The sequence below is a fragment of the Rana temporaria genome, chromosome 4 (assembly GCF_905171775.1).
Source record: "Rana temporaria chromosome 4, aRanTem1.1, whole genome shotgun sequence".
NCBI classification, from domain to species: Eukaryota; Metazoa; Chordata; class Amphibia; order Anura; family Ranidae; genus Rana; species Rana temporaria.
This window is the reverse complement of record NC_053492.1, coordinates 264,554,966-264,582,951: the sequence shown is the minus strand read 5'-3', so window position 1 is coordinate 264,582,951 and position 27,986 is coordinate 264,554,966. Positions and strand designations below refer to the sequence as shown.

The 27,986-nt window shown below is 43.0% G+C and overlaps 1 protein-coding gene across 4 annotated transcripts in view; it reads right to left on the bottom strand.

The window, feature by feature from the left end:
• The window catches only part of FIG4 (FIG4 phosphoinositide 5-phosphatase), a 432,686-nt gene that overhangs the window by 155,926 nt on the left and 248,774 nt on the right, over positions 1 to 27,986 (bottom strand). For all 4 annotated transcript variants that reach the window (XM_040350224.1, XM_040350227.1, XM_040350225.1 and 1 more), the window contains 2 exons: positions 19,685 to 19,823; positions 8,409 to 8,467 (listed from right to left, as the gene is read on the bottom strand). In XM_040350224.1, coding sequence (XP_040206158.1) covers positions 8,409 to 8,467; positions 19,685 to 19,823 — 198 coding nt within the window. The remainder of the gene's footprint in view (positions 1 to 8,408; positions 8,468 to 19,684; positions 19,824 to 27,986) is intronic.

The window sequence follows — 27,986 nt, the reverse complement described above, 5'->3', positions numbered from 1 at the left end:
GTCTGAGTTTTCCAAAGTCAAGAAGAAACAGGAAATTACGTTTTTAGACTTCTGGTTTGTTCATCTGTTCTCCTCGTTCGTCTGAGTAAATATGTCAGTGTTATATATATATATCCCACTTTAAGTATACAATGAGGTTTATTTACTAAAGCTGGAAAGCACAAAATCAGGCTCACTTCTGCACAGAAACCAATGAGCTTCCAACCCCATCTTGTTCAATTAAGCCTGGTAATAAAACCTGGAAGTTCATTGGTTTCTATGCAGAAGTGAGCCTGATTTTGTGCTTTCCAGCTTTAGTAAATAAACCTCCTTGTGTACTTAAAAGTGGGGTATTCCTGTATATATATTACAAATGAACGTTATTACCTTATCCTGTACAAACTTAGACCTTTGTATGGCACACATTCATTTCTGCTATGTTCAGCAATGTTATACCAAAGAAGATCTTAGCACATACGAGAGTCGTATGGAGTTTGATTGACAGGCACACATGTGATACTCTATACTTAGAGTGGTGTGCTGATGATGTAACATCATAAACTACATAATCTATATGTACATATATTACCAACTATAACTTTATTAAGTAACTATTAATTAATACCTATTAGTATGACTAACATTTCACTAAAACTAACTTAATAGATATAAACAAGTATATTATTGATCTCACTACGTAAATACAGACCTATTCTGGAGATCTATTCTCGTCACCCTACACCAAGATTCCTCATGTGTCATTCTCAAATTGGCCAACTAGAAACATCCAGCAATGCTCAGCTTTAGATTGAAGAATCATGTCATATCAACTGATCAAGGTCATTCACTCATACCCAATTATAATGAATAATCATAAAACCAAATATGTTTTGCAAGCTTGCCATGAAAATATAGTATAACACCTATTAGTGCAGAATTATGAATTTGAAATAATATTCTAACAGATACAGTGTAGTTCCACTTTAAAAAGTTTTTTTTAGTAGTTAACGTATGTCCTATTGGTTCCATTTAAACCGCATCCCATGTATGCTCAAAGGACTGTAATGAGTGGTAGATTTGTGAAGAAACCAAATTGTCTTCTGAAAAGATAAAAATCAATAGGGACAGGACTGATTACTTGAGAGATTCAAGCATCAACATCAGCTTGTTAAGATACCTGAACAATGAAGATGGAACATAGGATGGAATCAACTTTTGTGATAACTCTTCCACACGATTAATCTACTACTCCAATAATTCACAGAGATTACAGTGAAGACCAAACACCTTAACACATTTACATCAGAGGAAATGAATACAGAGAGATTATACTGTATCACCAGATTTGTTAACTGTTGCTGATCATTCAAGGCTGCAAACGAACCTCAAGACAATCCTTGGAATTCATAACGTTTACCATAGACACTCATTAGAAATCTGTATCCAGTCTGTGCAAATGGCGCAACTTGCAACAAATTCATGTAACATCAATAAGGTGTACATGAATCGGTTGAAAAATTGCCTCAGACAGAAACTACTTTTTTTATCATTGGAATGATGGTATTTATCAATGAGTGTTGTAAATGTAAAAATATTACCTGAATTTGTTGCAGGTGTCAGAATTAGAATGAAAACCATCGCAATACATGTATGTACACTTCTACATATCTCACATAATCCACAAACTCGCAGACTTCTCCCTTTTTGACAACCTGGCTGCAATCTTATTGAATTTAATGCCATTGTCCAGGAAACACTACCATAAATGCCTTCTTAAAGACCTCCTGAATACCGTAAGGGCCTGTATCCCTACTATGAGAAAACAGTCCTCACCTACTGTAGCACAATGGTTTGCCAGGGTAAAATGACATGCTATGCATGGAACAATTTACCTCAGCTCTACGAGACAAATTAGAGGAAAATAAAATCATATGGTTCTACTGGAACCTCTTCCAATTTTCCGAAGAAAAACTTCAGTATGCATAAAGCCTATGCGCAAACCTCTCCTCCTTACATGAAGAGATGTATCCCCTGGCCAACCCCTTTAAAAAAGGTCCTCTCTCCCTGTGTCCCCCCCCCCTTTTCCCCCCCCCCCCCCCCCCGGCCCTGCCCCCTTACTACCCTACAACTATGACCAATTCTCCACCCATTTTCTACTATAAATGTAAAAACTTGGTATGCACCAGTATTAACTGTGTAACTGATGTAATAGTTCCCTCGCAAGAAACCTGTGTGTTTTCAGATCCAGTTTCTTACAATACCAGTCTGAATTTTGTGTCAAACAAATATATCTTTGTTGTGAAGGGATACAATATTAATTATTCTGAATGAACCTGTATTGTTGACCACTTGTACCACTACAACTAAGTCTGCCAACAATAACCACAACATAATATTTTGTGCTGAACCGTTTATTATTTAATGGATTGCATCCAAAATAAACAAAATTATAAAAAGAAGTAAAAATAAATCAGTTGCAAGGCTTTCATATGAATTTGGCAGAGGACTTTCTAATATGGCCACAATGCCAGAAAAGTGTCGCAAATGCTATATTTATTCACCTTCAATGTTTCTGTGGCCCTCAACGTGAAAACGGATGATTAGACCTACAATGTGTGTGTTTTATTGAAAATGTAACGTCTTTTCCTCTTCAGTCTGACAAATATTACTTGGACAGAAGGAGAAATCTCTCACAGTGGCACAGACGGCAATAATATTCTCACAGAAATTCTAAAACAGTTGCGGTCAGGTTACTTGATAAAGGGGGGCTAAAGTGCAAACCCAGAAAAAATGACCGCACATAATATCCAGTAAATATAAATCTACAGAGAGTTCTCGGTGACTAAAAACCTGCAACAGGAGGTGGTCAGAGATTACAGACATGGTACAAGAGATAGTCAAATACCACACATTACCAAATATGCTACTGGAGATATTGGAAGCTGGGTACATGCTTCAGGACATATTCATAGACTGGGAACACAATGCATGCAGGAGAATGCTGCTATAACAGCTCCTTTCAATGTTTCCACATTTGTGCTCAATACAGCCTTCTTAAAAATGACCTGTGGCACATCTGGCTTTTAGTTTTCAACATGACCCATTAATAAAAGCATACACAATGTATTTGTGGGGAATAAGATACCTTGTAGCAATTGAAATACATTCTTTGCTCCAAAATCTCTAGGGTGGTTGGGGCTGGCCAATTTGTAGATTCAGTAATGAGCTCAAATAGCTCAGCTGGCCCAAACCACTAAAACAGGCCTATCCTCAGTAGATGTTGCTGGACTTGCCCAACTAGCCACAGGAGATCTGGAGTGAGATTTGGTGATGCCATTACTGTGCTGCTCTATGTTCTTTGCGGAAGGTCTTACATAATAATTTAGAGCCCTGCCTCTACCAAGAGGGCCACCTCCACACACAGAAACAATGCAGAACAATGTATGTTAAGCCAGTAATGTGGATAAAACAGATACAGTAATTTTAATGTGTTTTTTATACAAACACACTACATATATGCAAACTTATTCATTTAGTAGAAGACGCCTCAAAGTAAGAAATGGTTTAATTATTGGGGCGAGCTATATTACATTCTGGCAAGTCAATGCAAATGGTACACAAACCTTCCTAATGTATTCGGCTTCCCTTCCATCACCCTAAGAGATCTCAACTAAACCTTGTGGTGTAGACCTACAGTAGAACCTAAATCATGGACTAGTCAATTTATGCACAGCCTACAACCCAGTTCTGTATTACATTGGTGGAGTAAGGAGTTGCTGTGACTTGTTAGGCTGAATGTTCTTTGCTACAGTTAATGAACTGCTGCTGGGTTATGACAGCTGCTGGGTTATGACAGCTGCTGGGTTATGACAGCTGCTGGGTTATGACAGCTGCTGGGTTATGACAGCTGATATCAGCTGCCAGCATGGGGTCATTAAGACAACTGCTGATAAATGCTTTGTAATATAAAAGCAACTGCCAGAAAATATGCCATTAGATAATGTATCGGTATCTCATTTTGCTTCCATTTCTCATTTCTTGCTTAGAACGTGTAAAAAACAAAACAAAAAAAACAAGAACTATCACACATTTTCTGATACCATTTAATGATGTAACCATCCAAACACAACTGTGTTTATTACAAAACATATGTTTATTTTGCTCCCGCTGGAACACAAGAAAAAAGTCAAAATAAAAGCTTGTCACTGCAGAGATAGCAATACCAAAATGTCACAGGAAATTTCATCTGTTTTACATATTTTGCATGCCTAATTAGATTTACAAATCATTCAACATAGTCGCCCTCTGAAGACGTGAGCCAATCACGAAACGCGTCAGAGCGTGGCTACACGACGTGCTTCTTCCACTACACACAGCGTTCACACTGAACTGGGAGCCTGTCAGCTGGAGCTGAGCTGACTGTGCACCTAGAGCGGACGAGAGCTGCAGTTCACTACGTTTGATGTGCTGTATTTTATCTTCAACATTTGTAAGCATATATATATTTTTATGGGGCATGGTTCTCAATAAAAAACAGTATTACACTATATGTCTTTTCACTTGCCTTACATGAAACACTCCCTCATTTATGACCTATACCAAACCTACTGAGATACGGTGACAACAGGAGGAAGGAGATATTTTTGGAAGATTGAGGAGACTTTTAAGGCAATCCATTGAAAGGAATCCCAGTATGAGCAAGGAGTTCTTAATGCTGAACACACCATAGGCATCTGGTGAGTAGAACTCCTAAGGGAGACCCGGTATGAAGATTATTTTACAATTGGAAGTTTCAAGGATTTTATGAAATACATCGGTTTAAGAGACTTTATACAGTTTTTTCTGTGAATGGACTTTATGCATTTTATTCCTTTTGGTTTACATGATTTCATATTTTAAACCTATTTCATTTTGTGGTCATACACATTGCATTCATCCTCACTCAGTGAGACTAATTTAGCAGAAGGTTAATTACAGATTTAATTAGTCACCTTAGCGCTGTTAGTGCTTCTATTCAGAGACACATTGCTTTTCATAGTCACAGTTAATAACAAAAAATACTATAAAACCGATTCCGAAATAAATGTGTACAGTAAAAGTGGTTTTAAGGCCCAGACATTTTTTGTTACCTTAAAGTGGTTTTAAACCTTTACCCATACTCGGTGAAGTGGCCAGCCTCAAGTGATACACAGAGGTAAAACAAATCCTCCTACATAAACCTCAGACATGAAAAAGGATTTTTCACAGACTCACAAAGCAGGAGGCGGGGAGCTGCAGTTACACATTGTACAAGACCCCTTAGGGATGATAGGAAGGAAAGAACACCCCTCCCCTTCACACAGGAACAGAGCGGAGGCTGTAAATCACAGGCTGTGTGCTGCAGATCCCCATCACCTTTTTACCACTTGATGTCAGGAAAACTTGTCACAAGTGACTCATGCAGATAGCAAAGGAATGAGACAGAAGAAAGAAAAGAAACTCAGTTATTTGGAGAGAGGCAAGTAAACACTATAGAAATTTGTACTTTGTTCAGATTACATGACTGAGGTTTACAACCACTTTAATGCATTTCTTTAAAAAGGTAAAAAAAAAAAAAAAAATACCAGTAGCAGTATCACCCCCTAAATACTTACATGAGTAAGCTCTCTCCTGCATTCACAGAACAGAGAGGCAACAGTGGGAGCCATTGGCTCCTGCTGCTGTCAATCAAATCCTGTGAGCAGAGGGCGGATGGCAGGGCACTGTGTGTGTCTGGCTCAGGAGCAAGCATGCATGTCTGCCCCCATAGCAAGCGGCTTGCAATGGTGGCAGACACAGAAGAGAAGCCGATGGAAACCTGAAGAGAGGGGGTTTCAGGGGACTACTTTGTGCAATTACATTGCAGTAATTACATTCCGTTTAGAAGACAGGAGGGTTATGGGAGTACCAGGAAAGTGACATCACCAACGCCCGGACTTTGACAGACTGTTTTCAGTGTCCAAGATGCTGGCCCAGCCCTGTCCTCAGCATTGTCCTGGACTGTGAGCTTAGAGAAGAAGAGTGTCCTACTGTATTGCGCAGTATATTTAAGACTGAGTAAATGCTGTATACAGTTAGGTCTATATCTATTTGGACACAGGCACAATTTTCTCAGAATGTACTAAACTGTTGATTTGGCCACTCCTAGTGTTGCTGCTATCTTTCTGATGGAGTTTTTTCATTTTTTGAAGCCTTACAGTGATCTGTTTAACTTGCATGGACAGCTCCTTTGAACGCATGTAGGTTCACAGCGATAGATTCCAAATACCACACTTAGAATCAACTCCAGACCTTTTAATTGCTTAATTGATGAAGAAACAAAAAAGAAGTAGCCCACTCCTGGCCATGAAATACCTTTTGATTCAATTGTCACTTACTTTTAGTCCCTTGAAATGGGGGGGGGGGGGTTTAATTCCTAAACCCTTCCTCCGATTTGGATGTATATACCCTTGAATTAGGCGAGACACTTTCAGCCCATATGCATTATATAATAAACTATAGCTTGAATATGTTTTGGTAAATGCCTGAAAAAAATCTAAAATTGTGCCCAAATATATATGGACCTAACCGTAGCTGTGCAGTGTTGCAGGATAGCCAGATGCCAAACAGACTTGTCTTATGGTCCCCAGCTCTGAGGCCTCAGACTGTCCAATTTTCAGTTGCTTAAAAGGAGAAGTTTGTCCTCCCACAGCTAAATTTCTAACCATGTTGGAGTATAAAAATAAATCACAAAAAGACAACTCCTAGACTGTTCTTTGGAGCCGGAGTGAATGGACTGTTGCTTAACTACCTTACGCGGCTATATTGCAGCAGGTCGGCTCTATTGCGTGAATCGCCGTACTGGTGCTTTGTGCAATAGCTATAGCGAGTACCCGCTGCGCCAGAGCCGATGCGCGTGGCTTAGCGGCCGCAATGTCCGTCAGCCACTCACGATCACTCCACAGAGGCAGAACGGGGATGTGTTAAACAGATCCTTGTTCTATCAAGGGAATACAGATAGTATGTTCCTAGTGATTAGGAACAGTCAATCCCCCCCAGTTAGAAACACCTCGCTAGGACATACTTAATCCCCTTATCGCCTCATAGTGTTAACCCCTTCCTTGCCAGTGCCATGTATACAGTAATCAGTGCATTTTATAGCACTGATCACTGTATAAGTGTCACTGGTCCCAAAAAAAGTGTCAAATCTGCAGATCACAGCCATTACTAGTAAAAAAAAAAACTGTTTCCCCTGTTTTGAAGACACTAACTTTTGGGCAAACCAATCAATATACGCTTATTGCGATTTTTTTATCCAAAAATATCTAGAAGAATACACATTGACCTAAACTGATAAATACTTTATTTTTAGGATATTTGTTAAAGCAAAAAGTAAAATATATATTTTTTTCAAAATTGTTGCTCTTTTTTGTTTATAGCGCCAAAAATAAATACAAAATAGCAGAGGTGATCAAATACCACCAGAAGAAAGCTCTATTTGTTAAAAAAAAAAAAAAAAAAAAGACATACATTTTGTTTGGGTACAACGTCACAATTAAACACAGTGCTGTATCGCAAAAAAATAGCCTGGTAATTAAGGGGGTAAATCCTTCTGGGGCTTAAGTGGTTAACTGGCTGGTAGCTTTTGTGCTTCATAGGGGAAAACCAGTTAAAATCAACAGCGCTTACAGGGGTGGTGCTACATTGGTAAAATAAATAAATTCACAGCTGACCAAGTTACAAAAAAAAAAAAAAAAAGCCATTTTCAATAGTGGAGGAGTTAGGTGAACTACAGCAACATGTAGATCAAACACCCTGGACAGGTAGACCGTTTTTCCTGTATATATTTAACAAACTGTGTTCCATCAGCTGCATCCCCCAGCACTGATCCCGGAGAATGACCGCTCCAGTCCAGGAACTGTCGTCATACTTCCTGGTCTGTGTACTGGAGGGAGGCTGAAGGAATGGAGGTCTGCTGAGCTCCCACCGCCCTTCCCAGCAACAACCGGCCACGACGGCACTGGGCCCACAGGTGGGACAGCTTCACATCGTGGCAGTGTTGGAAGCGACAGAAAGATTCACAACCGACAATCGGCTTTACTGAAGTGCACACACTACCAGACACCACAGTAAAAAAACACATGTCAGCAGTGTTAAAATCTGAATCAACAAGAGGCTGGGGAATCAAAATTTCCAGCCCCCCCCATCTTGGCACCCTAGGGAAGCTGCTTAAGCCGCCTTATGGTAGTGCCGGCCCCAGCTGTTAGAGCTCACACATGCAAGGGAAGTTCATATTGGGTCTACAATGTATGCGTCAAAAGACGAGGTGTACAACAAAAAAAAAAGAGAATTTTATTTTTGAAACAAAAAAATAATGCGATTCTGTTCTACTTACAGTACTCTAGATTTATTAGAGCAATTCAAAATCTTACCTTCATCAAGTGGCAGTGGTAAATGCTCAAGAACCCCTGGTGTCCACCAAAATGTGTAACTAAGACAGAAAACACATGTTATAGCAGTAGCCCCTTTTCACATATTACTGCATTGTTATAAAAATTATAAAGTCTGAAATTATAACTAAGGAAAGTCTGACAGCGTCACTCCACAATAAAGAGGATATGTTTTGTGACATCTAGATGCCATGGACAGCATACACTTGCACCCTCAGTATTCCGATGTCATGACAGGCAACCCCTTTTTCTCCTTTGGTTCCATGACCTATAGGTTGTATTCTTGACTCCTTGCACATTGCCACACTTAGGAAGTGAGAATGGAAGCGGAACATCCATCGCTCCTCCCACCCTCTAACTTTCCCCAACCTCTGCCTTCTCTAAAACCGCCTCCCCCTTTTCTGTTCCTTTATGTCCAAGACCCTCAAATCCCTGCAGTTGGGGGGGGGGGGGTAAACGCTTTGGTATTTTTAACAATTATGTTGATATATCTGTAGAAAATATGACATTAAAAAAAAAGAATTGCGTTGAGCTGGTTTACTGTGCTGTTCTTTCAAAGTACTCCAGGTACTCGAGTCTTCATGCCCTCTGAACGTTGAAAGTATTGACTGAAACCTCGGGGGACAACTATTACACTGTCTATATTTTCTAGTCCTTCCTAATGGGGATGTTTTTAAACAACTAGCACACAAGATACCTGCCCTCTACAAATTTCCTCTGATTTTGTTAAGTTCCAGTGCAGAATTTCAGGAAACCAATTTTTGATTTTTAAAACATCAGTGCATTGTCGTTTCAGGAACAAACCGTATATTAATGTAATATATTAGATATTATCATTTGTAACAGCTCCACAGGGACACACTTTATTACAGTATGCGTAGCTTAAACTGTCAGATGCAATGTATAATGACTCCAATGATATGAAACGGGTCGACTTGACTGAATACTTAATTGCTGACTGTTGAGTAGGTTGAGAAGACCTTGGTTTTAATACGTACTCTCCAGAGAAAATCCCAATCTGTGAAAAGTCTATTGTGTGTGTGTCTAGTAATAAATCATTTTCATCTACTAGAATTTCTATTGTTACACGGATCAGAAACAACGGAGTTGAATTACACAAACTGGTAACAGTATTGTTAGATATATGCATGTATAAATAAAATAATTTTCCGAGACTAGCAGAGATTATCAAATGTATTTGTCTTTTCAATAAATGATAAATATTGTTTACATTGCTCCCATCATATCAGGGATCACTAAATTATTTAAACTCACTGAATAGATTATGGCACTGAAGAATTACATGGGAACAGCAGCTTAGCAGTAAACCTTATTTTAAAAAAAAAGGGATTTTTAATACAGCTTACCTGTAAAATCCTTTTCTTGGAGTACATCACGGGACACAGAGCAGCATATTCATTACTATGTGGGTTATATGGAGTACCTTCAGGTGATGGACACTGGCAATCTCAAACAGGAAATGCCCCTCCCTATATAACCCCCTCCCATAGGAGGAGTACCTCAGTTTTGTAGCAAGCAGTATGCCTCCCAAAATGGTCCCCAAAAGAGGGGTGGGAGCTCTGTGTCCCGTGATGTACTCCAAGAAAAGGATTTTACAGGTAAGCTGTATTAAAAATCCCTTTTTCTTTATCGTACATCACGGGACACAGAGCAGCATATTCATTACTATGTGGGATGTCCCAAAGCAATGCTTACAATGAGGGGAGGGAGAACATCTCCAAGACAAAAGGATTTAATTTAGAGGTATACTCAAATCATAATAAATCCAACTTAGTTGAGAAAAATAATTTTAAATATTAAATTTAACTCAAAAGGGAGCCCCCGGAATCCGAGGGTCTCAAACTGCAGCCTGCAGTACTGCCTGCCCAAAGGCTGTATCAGTATTCCTTCTTACGTCCAACTGGTAGAATTTTGTAAACGTGTGGACAGAAGACCAGGTTGCCGCCTTGCAAACTTGAGCCATAGGGATCCGGTGGTGTGCTGCCCAGGAGGCGCCCATGGCCCTAGTAGAATGAGCCTTTAATGATAACGGAGGAGGCAACCCTTTCAAGCCGTAAGCCTGAGTGATTAACTGCTTAATCCATCTAGAGATGGTGGACTTTGCAGCTGCCTGCCCCTTCTTGGGCCCATCCGGTAAAATAAACAACACATCTGTTTTCCGGATCTTCTCTGTAGCTTTAAGATAGGCCTTCATGGCCCTGACAATATCCAAGGTATGCAGCAACCCTTCCTTTCTGGAAGTAGGTTTAGGAAAGAAGGATGGTAATACCAAATCCTGGTTTAGATGAAAACTGGATATAACCTTTGGTAGGAAGGAAGGATGAGGGCGGAGAACGACCTTGTCCTTATGAAAAATGAGATATGGTTCCTTACAGGATAAGGCGGCCAGTTCCGACACTCTTCTGGCGGAAACCATGGCGACCAAAAATACTAACTTCCTTGTCAGTAAAACCAAAGGAATTTCAGCCAACGGCTCAAAAGGTTGTTTCTGTAAACTTGACAGAACAAGATTTAAATCCCACGAACAAAGCGGGGATTTAACTGGAGGATTAATACGCAAGACCCCCTGAATGAAGGTCTTAACTAGCGAGTGGGTGGCCAGCGGCCGCTGAAACCACACTGACAAAGCCGAAATCTGTCCTTTGATTGTGCTTAATGCCAGTCCTTTATCCACTCCTAGCTGGAGAAAACTTAATACTCTATCGATAGTAAATTTGCGAGAAAGCCATCGCTTGGACTCACACCAGCCTACATAGGCCTTTCAGACCCTGTAATAAATCACCCTAGAGACCGGTTTCCTGGCTCTGATTAGGGTAGAGATTACTTTCTGAGACAGACCTCTACCCCTGAGAATCAGGGATTCAGCTTCCAGGCCGTCAAATTTAGACGCCGTAAGGCAGGGTGGAGGATCGGACCTTGCGATAGCAGGTCTGGCCGTAGAGGAAGAGTCCAAGGGTCTCCCACTACCATCTTTAGGATTAGTGAATACCATGCCCTTCTGGGCCATGCTGGAGCTACCAGGATGACTGGTATGTGCTCCACCCTGATCCTGCGCAGCAGGCGAGGTAGTAACTGGATCGGGGGGAAAAGCATAAAGAAGTTTGAACTGATGCCAAGGGCAAACCAGCGCATCGGTTCCGCAGGCCATCGGATCCCTTGAGCGGGATATGAACCTGTCTAGCTTCTTGTTGAGTCTCAATGCCATGACATCCACGTCCGGCACTCCCCATCTTTGGCAGAGTGCTTGAAAGATCTGTGGATGTAGAGACCATTCCCCCGGCAACAGAGTCTGGCGACTTAAGAAGTCCGCCTGAAGATTGTCCACTCCTGGAATGAATATTGCCGATATGCAGGGCACATGAGCCTCTGCCCATAGGAGAATCAAGCTCACCTCTCTCTGAGCGGCTTGACTCTTGGTTCCCCCTTGGTGATTTATGTATGCCACGGCCGTGGCATTGTCTGATTGAATTCTCACCGGGAACCCCTGCAATTTGGACGTCCAAGCCCTGAGGGCTAGTCGAGCAGCTCTGAGCTCCAAGATGTTGATGGGCAACTGCTTCTCTGGCTTTGCCCAAGTACCTTGGCGAGTGCAACCATTCAAAATTGCTCCCCAGCCCGTCAGGCTGGCGTCTGTGGTTACTATCTTCCAAGCCACTGGGCTGAAAGACTTCCCCTTCACTAGATTCTAAGGGTCTAACCACCAACACAGACTTTGTCGGACTCTTGATGAGAGCGGCAAAGGGATATCCAAGGCCTGTGGCCTCCTGCTCCATGCTGACAGGATGGCTGCCTGCAGGATGCGAGTGTGGCTCTGGGCGTACGGTACCGCCTCGAATGTGGCCACCATCTTGCCTAGTAACCGCATACATAGGCGAATAGTTGGTACGCTTTTGCTTAGAACCAGTAGGATTAATTCCTTGATGGCTTTGACCTTCATCAGAGGTAGAAACACTCTTTGTTGTTCTGTGTCTAACCTCATGCCGAGATATTCCAAGTGCCTTGTGGGCTGGAATGCTGACTTGTCTCGATTTAGGACCCAGCCGAACCTCTCGAGGTATTGGACCGTGAGGGCCACTGCTCGTTCCAAGCCAGGAGACGAGTGATCTATGACTAGGAGGTCGTCCAGGTACGCTAGGATCGTGACCCCTTGGATCCTTAGCTTGGCTAGGACCTTCGTGAACACCCGGGGGGCCGTAGCCAACCCGAAGGGAAGCGCCATGAACTGGAAATGACGCGAAGCCACCATAAAGCGTAGATATCTTTGATGTGGCTGATAAATTGGGACATGAAGGTAGGCATCCTTTATGTCTATGGAAGCCATGAAGTCGTCCTTTTGGAGTGTGGCAGCTGCTGACCGCACGCATTCCATCCGAAATGAGCGGACCTTTAGGTATGCATTTACCATCTTTAGGCCCAAAATTGGCCTGACATCTCCATTGGACTTTGGGACGATGAATAGGTTGGAGTAGAAACCCAGCCCTTGTTCTAGGACTGGTACGTCTATTATTACTTCCTGGGAGAGTAGGTGATTTAATGCCGTCATTAATGCGGCTCCCTTCTCCGGATAGTTTGGAATCCTTGACTCCTGGAAATGAGGAGGCGGAAACCTTAGGAAGTCTAATTTGTAGCCCGTGGCCACGGAAGACCGTACCCACTTGTCGGGAATGCTGGCTTCCCAAATCTCTGAAAAGAGACGCAGCCTTCCCCCCACCTTCGTGGGTGGGGGCGCCCCTTCATAAGGTCGGCTTGGGGGCTGGCTTTGCTGGTTTGCAAAAAAACCACTGCCTCTTGCCTCTAGCAGCCTGGCCCTGCGATCTGCTATTGAAGTTAAGGTTTGATCTTGCAGGAGGCCGTCGATACTGTTTGGCATTAGAGGGCCCCTGCCCAGGGGAGTGCTGTCGTTTAAACGCAGGCCCCTGAAACGTCTTCTTGGTTGGCAAAAGAGTACTTTTGCCGCTTGAAATAGTCTGAATGTATTTATCCAGGTCTTCTCCGAAGAGTCGTCCTCCATGGAAGGGAAACCCTACCAGGAGCTTCTTGCATGGGGGCTCTGCCTCCCAGCTCTTTAACCATAAGAGTCTTCTCATATGGATAAGGGATAACGATAAACGTGACGCTTGCTGGATAGAATCCTTAATCGCATCTACCGTAAAGCGTATGGCCCTAGGGACATCCGAAAATTCTTCTGCCTGTTGGGCAGGAATAAGTTTAAGCATCTGCTTAGCTTGATCCGATAATGCTTGTGCAACCCCAATCGCAGCCACAGCTAGCTGCACTACTGCCCCTGCAGTAGTGAAGGAGTTTTTAAGTAGTGCTTCCAAGCGTTTATCAACCGGATTCTTGAACACCTGTATGTTTTCTACAGGGCATGTTAAAGACTTGTTAACACATGAGATGGCTGCGTCCACCGAAGGGGTTGCCCATCTCTTGGAAAATTTATCTTCCATCGGATATAAGGCAGAGAATTTTTTAGGTGGTAAAAAGACTCTGTCTGGTTTGATCCAATCTTGGAACAAAACTTCCTCTAGCAGAGGATGGATCGGAAAAACTGCGTTGTTTTGAGGCGCCCTTAGTGAGCCCAAAGCTGAAACAGTCGATACCTGGAGATCTGGTGTTGGCAAGTTGAAAGCACTATGGACCAAGTCCGTTAAGGCTTGAACCCAACAGCTCTCCTTTTGGGAGACTGTCCCAGACTCCTCTGTATCCGAATCCTCGATCCCCGAACCTGCTTGGTCCTTGTCCAAGAGGTTTTCCAATTCTCCTGCGGAAAGGACCTCCTCCTCAGAGGGTCCATGCTCGGGCGACGGAGATCTATTCCGTTTCTTGCCCCGCAGAGCCATGGTTATCATCTTTTCCATTCTTTTTTCCATCTCCTTTAATGAGGTGGACAATACCTCGTCCGTGACCATCCTAGGGTTGGACTGACCTGAGCCAGCTCCAGCCCCAGATCCCGATGGCCCCAAGGCTCCCTCTCAGGAAAGCAGCGGCATAATTTTTTCGGAGACCTCAGACTCTCTGGGGGAATCCCCACCTCTTGTACCCTCTGACCCGGATGCCATGGTACAATACCGAGGTACGCCCGCTAACTTGTCGGTGTTTGGAACTATAACAATTATTGTCCAAAAACCCGTTTGGGGGAAAAATGCCTTCTCTCCCTTTGATGGATTTTCTCTTTTTCTTTTTTCTTTTTTTTTTTTTAAACCCAAGAAAGAAAAAACATTCTGTCCCCCTTAGTAGTATTGCCAAAAAACTGCTGAGATAGAAAAGAACAGCCTATTTCTAGGCTAGACAGTCTTATGAAGACTGTAATATCTTTTTTGGCCACTGTGTGTCCTCGGCGCCCCGTGCTGCCGCTCTGGTCTCTTCCTCCTCAGTTCCAGCATAAACTGAGCTGATGGAACGAAAGGAAGGGCCGCCCCTTCCTTAAACCAACTGACCCGCCCTTCCCCCCTCAGCTAACGGCGCGAAATTGCGCTCATAAAACGGGGGCGCGCGCGCGCCCGCCGACGGGGGGGGGTGGGGGGAAGGGAGCCCACGAGGAGGCCAGCGTTTGCCTGTCATCCAGGCTAGGAGGAAGAAACCCATGCAGCATCGCCTGGAGGCTTGCAGGTAAGCACAGCTCTCTTTAACACACATACACAGCCACTCAATGCTTCAATACTACTAGGGAGGTCACCTCTTATGGGGAAATAACACATAAAGCCATCCTATCATTAAGATATGTGACTTACTTTGCCAGATGCAGCGCATAACTTTAGGCATGTCCCCTGTGACCCCCCAGAAAAACCTGCTAAGAACCAAGTTCCGCAAGTTTCCCCTCACTTACCTGCTCCATGCCGCAGGACTTTGCCAAGCAAGAGGCCCAATCTTCCCCCATCTCCGTGGGGCTGTCTAGACCTTCAGGCCCTGGGTTCCTATGAAGGATCCACTGTCCTGGGCCCATATAGCACTCTGGCAACAGAAACATTAGGCCCCCAAAGGTTTCTAAGTTCTGGGCCCAGGGTCCAGCTCTCTAAAAAGAGAAGCATTATGGGCTATACCCCAAGGGTTTGGGGTCCGGTTACTGACCACTTTAGCGCTGAGGCCTTTGGACAGAACCGGTTAGCTCACCTAATCCCAAGGATGCGGAGGCAAGCTAAACCATGACCAACACCTAAGACACTGGCGTAAAAACTGAGGTACTCCTCCTATGGGAGGGGGTTGTATAGGGAGGGGCATTTCCTGTTTGAGATTGCCAGTGTCCATCACCTGAAGGTACTCCATATAACCCACATAGTAATGAATATGCTGCTCTGTGTCCCGTGATGTACGATAAAGAAAAATCAATTGACTTCTGGGGTACTCTAAAGCCAGAATGACTTGGAAAACATGGCAGAGAAGGGTTCCAGAAAAGAAATGTGGAGTTATGGAGCAATACAGCATAAAGTGGAATATAGTCAAAATATGACAACACTGAATAGACTACTGTGAATTAAAGTTGAACTGAACTCAGAAAGTGAGTTGCTGTGTTATAGACGACATCTTAAATCAGTTTGTGTCTCAGCAGTACCCCCAAGATAATTTTTGCTTTAAATTCCCTTTAAAAACAAAGCACATCACTTCTTGTTTTTTCAAGGTGCCTAGGCGTACCTAATCTGTAGCCTCATAGCTGTATATCTGCAGTGTGAGTTTGAAGGCACTCCTGATCTCTGGAGGCTTGGTGACACACTACTGTGCTGATCAGGGTTCTCATTACTGTAGGCTCCCACTTGAAAAACCAAAGTCTTTGAAATGCCAAGATGGCTGCCTCCGAAGAACAAGACAAGTCAGCAATAGGAAATTATTAACTGTAGGAAGACCTCATGCAAAACTGGTAACCAATTCATCCATCTTTTTTTAAAGCATCTAGAATTCAGTTGCTCTTTAACATTAACCATTTTGTGACATATACTGCAGCATGGTGGACGGCTCTGCATCGAAACATGTACCTAGTACATGATCCACGCACCAGGGTAGAGAGCACAACCCCGTCACCCTGGCTGTGCTACGGATTGGCTGCAGCACCAACCAAAGGCCACTGATTGGTCTCTAGCACCCAACGATCAGTTCTGGACATTACCAAACAGAGCCCTGCGTAGGTAAACAAACACAGGGCTCTCTTCTAAGAAGAGCAATGTGCTTTTTTTCTTCCTTTAAAGCAGGAAGAGAAAAAAAAGGCACATTATTTAAAAAAAAATAAAAAAACAACACATACACATGTTGGCCACACATTTAACCCCTTGATCGCCGTAGATGTTACCCCTTCCCTGCCAGTGTCATTAGTACCGGAACCGTGGCTATTTTTAGCACTGATCAATGTATTGGTTTCACTGGTTCCCAAAGTGGTGTCAAAAGTGTCAGTTAGGTGTCCAATTTGTCCACCGCAATATTGCAGTCCCGCCATAGGTGGCTGATCGCCGCCATTACAAGTATATAAAAAAAAAAAACCATAACTATATCCCATAGTTTGTAGACACTAACTTTTGCACAAACCAAATATACGCTTATTGGAAATCTTTTAAACAAAAATATCTAGCAGAATACATTTTGCTCTAAATTAATGAAGAAAATTTAACATTTTATTAGATATGTTTTATAGCAGAAAGTAAAAAACTTTTTTAAAATTGTCAGTTTTTTTGTTTATAGCGCAAAAAATAAAAACCTCAGAGGTAATCAAATACTGCCAATGGAAAGCCCTATTTGTAGGTAAAAAAATGTATATACATTTTATTTGGGTACAGCATGGTACTGCCGTGCAAATGTCAGTTAAAGTAACAGTGCCATGTTGCAAAAAATGGCCTGGTCATGAAGGGGGGTGAATCTTCCGGAGCTTAAGTGGTTAAACTAGATCCCAGATCTCTCCTCTGCCCTCAAAAGCATTTGACCAAACCAAGATCGGTTTGATCAGATGCTGTACAAGCCAGTAGTGACATTTAAACACCAAACTGAAACAGGAAGTAAAGAAATCCCCCTTGCTTCCGGTTTCATAGAGCATAGAGACAAGGGAGACAAGGGAGACAAGGGAGGAACTGCTATTCCCCAGTCATCTCTATGGTCAGCTGGCTCAACCACCAGTTTCAGTCCCAGGCAGAATATAAAACATAAAACTGTATTGAGGTAATAAATTATTGTAATTATTAAATCTTGCCTTTTTGTGAAATGGTGAAAGGCATGCAAAACTGAAAATAAGCAACTTCGTCTAAAAATCTGGAGCGTAAATTTTTTCCTTAAACCTTTAGAGTTGGTAAATGACCAACCCAAACCATGTTTTTTAAAAGAACAAAAAATAAATGCTACCGATTTTTTAGGCCCTGCAAAGGTTTATTAAATAACTATAGTGTTTCACTAAAAATACCAATACATTTTACCACACATAAGCACAACATAACAAAATTCCTGAAAAAGTTCTACTAAGGGTCATTCAAATAGGGCGTAATTAAGTTTATGCACATGTGAAGGCCTTGTGCATTTCTGTGCAGGCAGTTCCATGTCAATTGGAGCACAGTGGCTGCATGGACACAGCGGCTTCCTATTCTGACATTCGTACAAGTGTGTGTGCACACCCCCGAAAACAGTTCAGGGATATGTACCCACAAGGATGTCAAAATGAGGGCAGCAGATGTGTCCGTGCACCATTCACGTCCCAATTGATTGGAATGGGACCTGCCTGCACAAGAGATACACAGAACCCCAATGCTGGTAAACACATCTCGTGTTGGCATATGCTCTAGTATGCCAAATCTAAACAAGGCCTTACTATGTTTTATTATTTTTACAATTTTATTTGCAATAATGTTTTTTTGGTGGGAGAGGACTTTGTGAAACATCAGGGGTCTAGACCACTGATGTGTCCATTGACACACAAGGACTGAGTCCTCGTTCCCTTTATTTGCATCTTCACCTAAAGATGAACATGACGCCTCTGTGCAGAGGCTTCCTATTCATTCACACAGAAGAATAGTAAACACAGCTTACTACATTTCAGTGATAAATGAACACAGAAGCAATCGGTTAATTGGTCTGTTCAGCGGGACTGTTGATTCGTTTTACTAGAAATTCAAGGCTATGACCTTTATATTATGCCATGTCCCTACGGCATACTGACCCATCCACCTGAAAGCAGTTCTGTAGGTTTTTACGCCGTATGGACCTGACAGTGAAAAGGCTATGTTTATTGCAATTATAAGGCATTTAAAAAAAAAAGGGTGGATAACAACTATTTGTGTTTATCCTTATGCGGCTAGCTTTATTAAAAAGATAGGGAGGTATTTCATATTTATTTTAAACTTTTTTTAGTTCTTCGGTTGCTTCCTGGTTTCAGGCCTAGGCCAAAATGATGTCATAATCCCAAGAGTCTTCAGGAGATTTTTCATTTATCTGGAAGGAGGGGGGTAAGGGCTATCTTCACCAAGCACACCCTCCAGCCTACACGCCTGAGCCAAGTTTAGATAAATTCCTGAAGTAAATGCTACATGAATCAATTTTTACTCAAGGTAGCTTTGGCTGGAAATGCTAGCCGGTGTTTTTTAAAGTGATTGAAAAAAAAAAAATGAATTAAATAGCATTTTTGGCTTGAGGTGCTCAGATGCAGTTAAGTACCACTTTAAAGGAGTTGTAAAGAATTTTTTTTTCCACCTAAATACAATCTATGCATTGAGGTGAAAAAACATTGAATGCTGCCCCCCCCCCCCCGATATACTAACCTGACCCCTCGAAAGTCCCACGTGGTCCCGATATCCTCTTCGCCACTTAGCCTAGCCGCTGATTGGCCAGAGCGGATGAATTGAGAGCAGCACAGCCATTGGCTGGCGCTGCTGTCAATCACATCCAGTGACGCGCCGAGGGGCGGGGCCGAGTGATACAGCGATCTGCTATGGCCGCTCGCTGTATCAAAGGAGCGCGCCCGCAATTAGTGACCACCATGCGAGCTCTCGCATGACTGTGGTTAGTAATTGCGGGGAGGACCAGAGACAGCCTCTGAGGGACCCAGATGATGTGAATCGGGGCCACTCTGTGCAAAACGAACTGCACAGTGGAGGCAAGTATCACATGTTTGTTATTTTAAATGAAAAAACATTTTTCCTTTAGTGACATTTTAATATCATATGCAGTTAGTTGTCAGTGACTATGTATATTGGCTTAAACATATTAGAAAGCTAAAAGTACCCTGTATACTACAACACGCATCAGTTGGTCAATTGACAGAAATAAATTATTACCTTCTCTTTGTCTGAGGCAGCTTCATTGTATTTTTATGGTGCAAGTAAAAGTCAGTGGGCAGCTCCCAGAGATGAGGTTTTCCTTCACTTGGCAGGAAAACACCCAGAAAAAGATTGATTGCATCCTGTCTGTCTGCATCTGTGTAAAAGAAAAAAAAATGCATTTCACTCAGTTAAATTGCATTTTCATTGAAATTGATCAATTTTAATTTTGCATGAAAAAGACTATGAACAACTTCGACGTTTCAAAAATTTTGCCAAAAACAGACAAACTATTTCACGTCGTCTGTTTTTTTTTTTTTCAATCTTTCCTGGGAAGTCTCCAGAAAATACTTTGTGATCCCAACAATATGTCATTCAAGGGCAATGACCCTGTTGATCCTGTGATCAAAGGACATCAAATAAAATCCTGGAAGTATCAAGCAAGAAGGGGGATGTGAGCCACTCAAGTTCACTTTAATTAGAATATAGAAGCACACTTTAATTAGAATATAGAAGCACAAATGGTTCTCATGGAAACGTTGTGTCACTTATAGATTTAGAACCACAGCATGTATGCTCTTCTCCCAGCAGCTACATTGACAATCTAGTAAAGCTAATTAGGTTCTTTTTGTTCTTTTCTTCCAATCCTGTAAAGCACATTAACTTTTCTTTTACACGCACCAAAAAAAAAAAAAAAAACCATACGATTGTTCAGTCTGCATTTAAAATCTGAAAAAAATGTACACAAGAAAAAAAGTACACTGGTCAACTATTTAAGATTCAAAATGAAATTTCAGTTGTAAACTGAAATCAAATGATTTCCAATTATTGCACAGCAAGAGCAGCAATATACCGTATTTATGTAATATAGTGAGGTGCAAAAAAAGTGAGGAAAAACCTCTGAGACTTACATATTGTAAACCTTTACTTAAATGTGTATTGTAATGTTTGGGGGATTAGCAGGATTGGCTTTTTATAACACCATAGTCCTTTGCTATTGATAAGCATTATGAATTAAGTAAAGTCCACATCCACAAAAAAAAAAAAAAAACTCTAAAGCTAATTTTTTGGATCAATATAGTCCCAGTAACAGGAAAAGAAACATGCTTATGTCAATCAAAGAGGCTTCAGTGGAACAAATCTGAGGACAAAAATGGCACCACAGGGCCCAATCACCAGTGGAGCTATAAGACATTTATATCAAGGGCTTTTTTTCCCATAAAGCAGCTGTACTGCCACCCGACACTAGCCCTGTGATTCACAGTGTCACTTGTACATTGTAAATACAGAATACGGTATAGAACGTTTTCTGCAATATCCACTTCCTATGATGGCTTCTGTATTTACAAGTGATATTGCACCTTTTTCATGTAGCTCATGCACTCCCGAGCCCCGAATCCTGTGTGTTATGCACTCCTAAACCCTGTGTGTTATGCAAAACTCTGCTAGAGTATCAAGAAACATTTCCTATCTGTGTACTTTAGAAGGCCGACAGGCAGTCCAGATGTACAGTTGTATGCTCTGTTGTGAACTTTGAAAATACATTTTCACACAATGCCTTAAGCTACAGAGGTAAATGAGGGCTTATTTTAAAATAGTTCTACAGCTTGTAAATACATGGTTAAATAGGAAAATAGAAAGATAGAGGGGTCTCAAGGATTCCCCAACTAACCCTGAGACTCCAATGAAGCAATATGGGCAGGGAGGACTATACCGGTACTTAGTAATTAGGTTTAGAAACCTGAATAATTCATTTTTGTGAAAGCATTTATTAACAAATAAACATTAAAGACAAGAATAAAATTACAAAGTATACAAACATTACAAAAAATACAAACTTGACCACAATCAGGTCACCGGTTGTGCAATCCCCATTTAGCAGACGGGGTAAATATCGGTGAAGCAATTGAAATCATGAGACCATAAGTCTCGAGTCTCGACTAGTTTCGCTTTCGCTTCGTCAGGAGACGGTCTAAAAACACAACATAAAACAAACATCAGATGTTTAAAAACAACAACACAATTTGTTATTCGTAACGGAGGTCTTTTGTATAGAAAGACACTATCCGCTACGTACTGTAATATCCAAGGGGATTTTATGTCCAAACATGTCTCCTACCTAGAGGCACAAAGTCTCTTGTTCCCAGAGAGCGGGTCCCAGTTGAACGATAATGCGTATGAACTATGACCAAGTCTAATAGAACAGACCTGGGTAATACAACAATAAATGGTAAGTTGACTGTGTATATATAAAGAATATAGAATATATAGAGAGATATCAAAGTGAAGGAGCTTCTGCGGATGCAGAATGCATGCAGTGATGTGAACCAAAAAACGTGCAAAAATAAAAGTGAGAAAGGGAAAAAGGAAAAAGACACAAGTGAGGAAAGAGGAACTGATAAACAGTTGACGTGTATTGAAGACTGTGACCTAAACAGAGAGTTAGGCCCAGATACAATCCAAAAAATTACTTATAAAAGGTATGTTGAAACAAATAGTGCATATATAAGGTGTGCTATGAAGAGCATACTAAATGCCACCCAAACTCCAAGTGGGTGGAATGTGAGGAAACAACAAAAAAACGAAAGGAAAGAAAAAGGAAAATGGGGGGGGGGGGAGGGGGGGGACAAGGAAAAAAGAGGAAGGGAGGGTGGAGGGAGAAGGGAAGGAAAGCCAGGGGAAGGTAAGGAGGAATATTAAAATAGGGATTGGGCCCAGGGAGGAGGGGGGGGGGAAAGGGGGGGGGGAGGGGGAAAGAAAAGGGGGGGAAAAGGGGGGAGGGGGGAAAGGGGGAGGGAGGGGGGGGAAGATGTAGGGAGGAAGTAGAAGAAAGGGGGGGGGGGAATAAAAGGAAAGAACAGGTGAAAAAGCAAAGTTAAAGAAAACTGTGAATGAAGGGGAGGAAGGGGAAAAAAGAAATTAACATCCTGTCAAGGTCCGTGCTAGAGGGTTTAGGTTAAAAAGTGTCAAAATAAATATGGAGAAAAAATCAGGCAAGTTCCAAATGACTGAGAATTCACCCAGTGTATAGTGAAAGCTGCAAGGGTGCAAAAGAAAGAACCTAAAATCCAGTTCCCGTGAAAAGGTAGTGGAGAATCTAGCAAACACTCCATACCTGTATGCCCAATAGGGCCTTTAAAGGTTAAGGGGGTGATATTGGGTCCCAGGACATAGGGGTCCTGTAAACCAAGAAATGCTCACAGTAATGGCCAGGTAAGGAGGCCAATGCAGGGGGCTGGTAATATATCAGTTGCCAGTCAGCGGGGATACCCTTCAAGTGAGCCTAAAAAGAGTGATGGCAAACAAACATCAAATCGTTAGAGTCTGTATTGGATGATCCAGTGTTAGATGGGGGTGTAATATCCCCTCTATGGAAGTAGCCTTGTACTTACTTTTTAGTAGTAGGAGTGTGTGTATGTCCTGGGACCTGGCTCCGGTGCACTGACTCCAGCTCAGGACTGCAATTAAGTACTTCCCCATGTGCGTCTCAATCAGACGCGTCCTGAACACAGGAACGCGCTGACGTGTGTGGGGGCGGGTTTGCAGAGAGACTAGCTATCTTTCTGGGCGGCGAAGGATCTAGATCATGTGCTCCGGTCATCCAATAGCCTCAGTAATAGAGCTAAAGGGAGGGCCGATCGCAACACGTCTCCGCCCGCTCCGTGTCTCGCTGTGCTAGCACAGCGTGCAGGGAGGGAGGGCGGGGGTTACCGGGAGAGTTCGTGGGGGATAACAATAGCTTTGTCTACATGGGTGGATCTGCGTCTACAGGGCTGAGCCATCCCATTGTGCGTCCGAGTGACAGACGGCCAGGGGAGGGATCAGCCACAGCAAACACCGCCCATGCAGCACATCGCCCAATGGACGCAGTGAACGGGGAAAGAAGGAGGGAGGAAGGCAGAGAGTCTATATGCTGCAACCATGGTGACCGCCGGTGGGCGTCACCTTGAGGCATCAAAAATAATGCCTTTAATCGCCAATAGATTTGAAAGATAGATGTCATAGCATATTTGCAGTGCATTGCTGGAAATGTGTCCCGGAGTGTAGGAACCCAGGGAATGGGCGTTAAATACAAAGTCCAGGTGTGTTAGTGGCTACATGTAATGGGGGAAAAACAAGAGGGAGAGAGCAACCAGGCGAGTAAGGACAAGAAATGAAAGAGGAAGGGGGGGTAAAAAAGCCAAGAAAAGAAGAAAGTGAAGAAGATATCCGCAAGGGATCTCTGACCACTCCCATACCGGACACGCCCCTTCCCAATCCACACCCATCCCAACCAATTTAAACATTATCAATCTGACATCCATAGTTTTATCTAGTGACGAGATATCGGTGCTACAACTGGGGTTAGGCTTTTGTCCTACCGACTCCATAAATGTAACGGAAACAATTAAAGATTTATACCTTTTTTCTCGTAATTTAACTTTCAAATTTATTTTTGATAAAGACCGTCAGAATCTTGCATTAGAACGTGAACTCACTGAACGTACTAAGGACTTCACAATGAGGGAATTTAGGGCATTAAGAGACTTGATGCTACTGTATGATGAAGGTGGCACCGAGGACCCTCCGACGCCCCCGGCTGGCGGCGTCGAGGGAACTGGTGCACTTCGGGCTACACCGGTTGAAACAATTATTCCGGGCCCCAATCACCTAAAAAAATTTAAGCCCAGTTCCAATAAATTCCCTGATCTAATGACCTGCCCGGCCATCTGGTCATTCCTACAGCAGACCGTCAAGGATCTGAAACGGAGTCGATGGCAATCCTTTCACCCCAACCTTACCTCATGTCAACAACAAGCTCTATCATCATTACAAAAACGCAGTGATGTAGTCATCAAACCGGCTGATAAAGGCGGTAATATTGTCATCATGACACATGATCAATATCTATCCATGTGTCATGATGTACTGGACAACACCACTTGGTATGAACCCATCCCAGCGGGCAACATCCAGTTATATGTTAATGAATTCATTGACATTTGTACTGGAGCCTTCTGGGATGGCCTCATAGATAAGGAGACATTGAACTTCCTGATCCCCAAATACCCTCGAACCCCCACCTTTTACACATTGCCCAAAACACACAAACGCCTGGTGCGACCTCCTGGTCGCCCAATCGTTTCTGGAATTGGGTCATTGACAGACCATGCCAGCAAATTTGTGGATCATTTTTTAATTTCCCACGTGCAAAGCCTCCCATCATATATTCGTGATACCTCAGACCTCCTATGCCATCTGGAGGGGATCCAGGTCCCTCCGGACTCCCTGCTCGTGGCTATTGATGTGGAGGCTCTATACTCTAGCATCCCCCACGAGCAGGGAGTATGAACGGCCAGATCCTTTCTGATGGAGGAGGAACATACACTATGGCCTCGCAACGAATTTATCATCGAACTTCTCACCTTTATCCTCACTAGAAATTATTTTGTGTTTGACAACCAACATTTTTTACAAAGCCAGGGAGTGGCTATGGGCACCTCCTGTGCACCCTCGTACGCTAATTTATTTCTAGGCGCTTGGGAACGTAAGATCTTTTCTAGTGAGGAATACGAGACTTACCTCCAACACGTTATATGTTGGTATCGTTTCATAGACGACGTGTTTATGATTTGGACAGGCACTAACCAATTACTGCGGGAATTCATTGACTTGCTCAACCAAAACACCGACAACCTATTTTTTACATACACTTCTGATGACTCTCGGATCCCTTATTTGGATCCGACAGTCATCAAGAATGTAGACGGTATGATTATCACTGATCTCTTTCGTAAACCTACGGCTGGGAACACCCTTCTACATGCCTCCAGTGCTCATCCACACTCCCTCATACAAAGTATACCCTATGCACAATACTTACGCCTGCGGAGAAACTGCACTATAGATGCAGATTTCTGCACACAGGCCAATGCATTACGGGAACGCCTTCTTTTGAGAGGATATACCCGATCAACCCTCAGAAGAGCATTCAATAGGGCTAAGACCCGAACGAGATCTTCTTTATTATTTCAAACACCTCGAGCTAATAGACCCCATACGGCGAAGGTGATCACAAAATTTTCCGCACATCATGACCAATTACGGTCAATTGTGAGCAAACATTGGCACATATTGAGTGATCACCCTATCCTTCACAAACATGTACGTGCTACCCCTGAATTAGTCTTTCGTAGAGCTAATGCCCTTAAAAGCCGCCTGACAAGTAGTCACTACAGGCCACCAAAAGTCAAAACAGGAGGCCCCAGGGGCACATTGAGATGTGGATCTTGCTCTCGCTGCCCGTGGATCCTCTCGGGTCACAAATACACTCTACCTAATGGGGAATTGTTTGCCCCACACTTTTCAGTGGATTGTGGCACCACTGGGGTGATTTATCTTATGATTTGTGAATGCCATGCATTCTATGTAGGAAAAACTAAGGGAATTGCGCCAACGCATAGGGGATCACCTATACCACTCAACCAATGGCAAACTAACAACTATTGGCCAACATATAGGGCTCTATCATAAATTCAACCCCAATGTCATAAAGTTTTTTGTTTTAGAGGAGATACCCGTAGATGCACGAGGAGGGAATAGAGATAAAACACTACTCCAGCGTGAATGCCTCTGGATAGAACGACTGGGGGCTACGATGTTCCCCGGTCTGAACGAAATGAACTCCTTTAAACCATTTTTGTGATTAAGACCCCCCTCCCCCCCCCCCCTTAACTGGGACAGGGAGCCAATTATAACCCATCCATTTACCCGACCTGCTTTGACATAGACGGTTCTCGAGATGGCAGCGTGAGATTCATTTTATTGAATCCCCCTATCTGGATCGGGAAGATACAAAATATTTTGCTTCCCGACACGCTGTCCATCCCGCTGTACTCGTCCTTCCTTTTTTGTCATCCTTTTTTGTCACCCTAAGTGATCTATCTGTGAGTCAATACACTACTCTGTTTGAAATGACTTGCAATAAACAGCCTTCAGTCACATAGGTTGCTTTATATATCTAAATATAAATTTTGGCTGTATTGCTATACAAATTCTTCAAATGTAATGTATAACCAATTGTAAACCATATTATCATCACCAATGTTTTTGCTATTTTTATTATCCCTTCCATCATGTCTCCATGCCTTAAATGTACTCTTGACCCATAGAGCCGGGATATCCAGAACCCCCCCTTTTTTTGATGATATCTTCTTCACTTTCTTCTTTTCTTGGCTTTTTTACCCCCCCTTCCTCTTTCATTTCTTGTCCTTACTCGCCTGGTTGCTCTCTCCCTCTTGTTTTTCCCCATTACATGTAGCCACTAACACACCTGGACTTTGTATTTAACGCCCATTCCCTGGGTTCCTACACTCCGGGACACATTTCCAGCAATGCACTGCAAATATGCTATGACATCTATCTTTCAAATCTATTGGCGATTAAAGGCATTATTTTTGATGCCTCAAGGTGACGCCCACCGGCGGTCACCATGGTTGCAGCATATAGACTCTCTGCCTTCCTCCCTCCTTCTTTCCCCGTTCGCTGCGTCCATTGGGCGATGTGCTGCATGGGCGGTGTTTGCTGTGGCTGATCCCTCCCCTGGCCGTCTGTCACTCGGACGCACAATGGGATGGCTCAGCCCTGTAGACGCAGATCCACCCATGTAGACAAAGCTATTGTTATCCCCCACGAACTCTCCCGGTAACCCCCGCCCTCCCTCCCTGCACGCTGTGCTAGCACAGCGAGACACGGAGCGGGCGGAGACGTGTTGCGATCGGCCCTCCCTTTAGCTCTATTACTGAGGCTATTGGATGACCGGAGCACATGATCTAGATCCTTCGCCGCCCAGAAAGATAGCTAGTCTCTCTGCAAACCCGCCCCCACACACGTCAGCGCGTTCCTGTGTTCAGGACGCGTCTGAGACGCACATGGGGAAGTACTTAATCGCAGTCCTGAGCTGGAGTCAGTGCACCGGAGCCAGGTCCCAGGACATACACACACTCCTACTACTAAAAAGTAAGTACAAGGCTACTTCCATAGAGGGGATATTACACCCCCATCTAACACTGGATCATCCAATACAGACTCTAACGATTTGATGTTTGTTTGCCATCACTCTTTTTAGGCTCACTTGAAGGGTATCCCCGCTGACTGGCAACTGATATATTACCAGCCCCCTGCATTGGCCTCCTTACCTGGCCATTACTGTGAGCATTTCTTGGTTTACAGGACCCCTATGTCCTGGGACCCAATATCACCCCCTTAACCTTTAAAGGCCCTATTGGGCATACAGGTATGGAGTTTTTGCTAGATTCTCCACTACCTTTTCACGGGAACT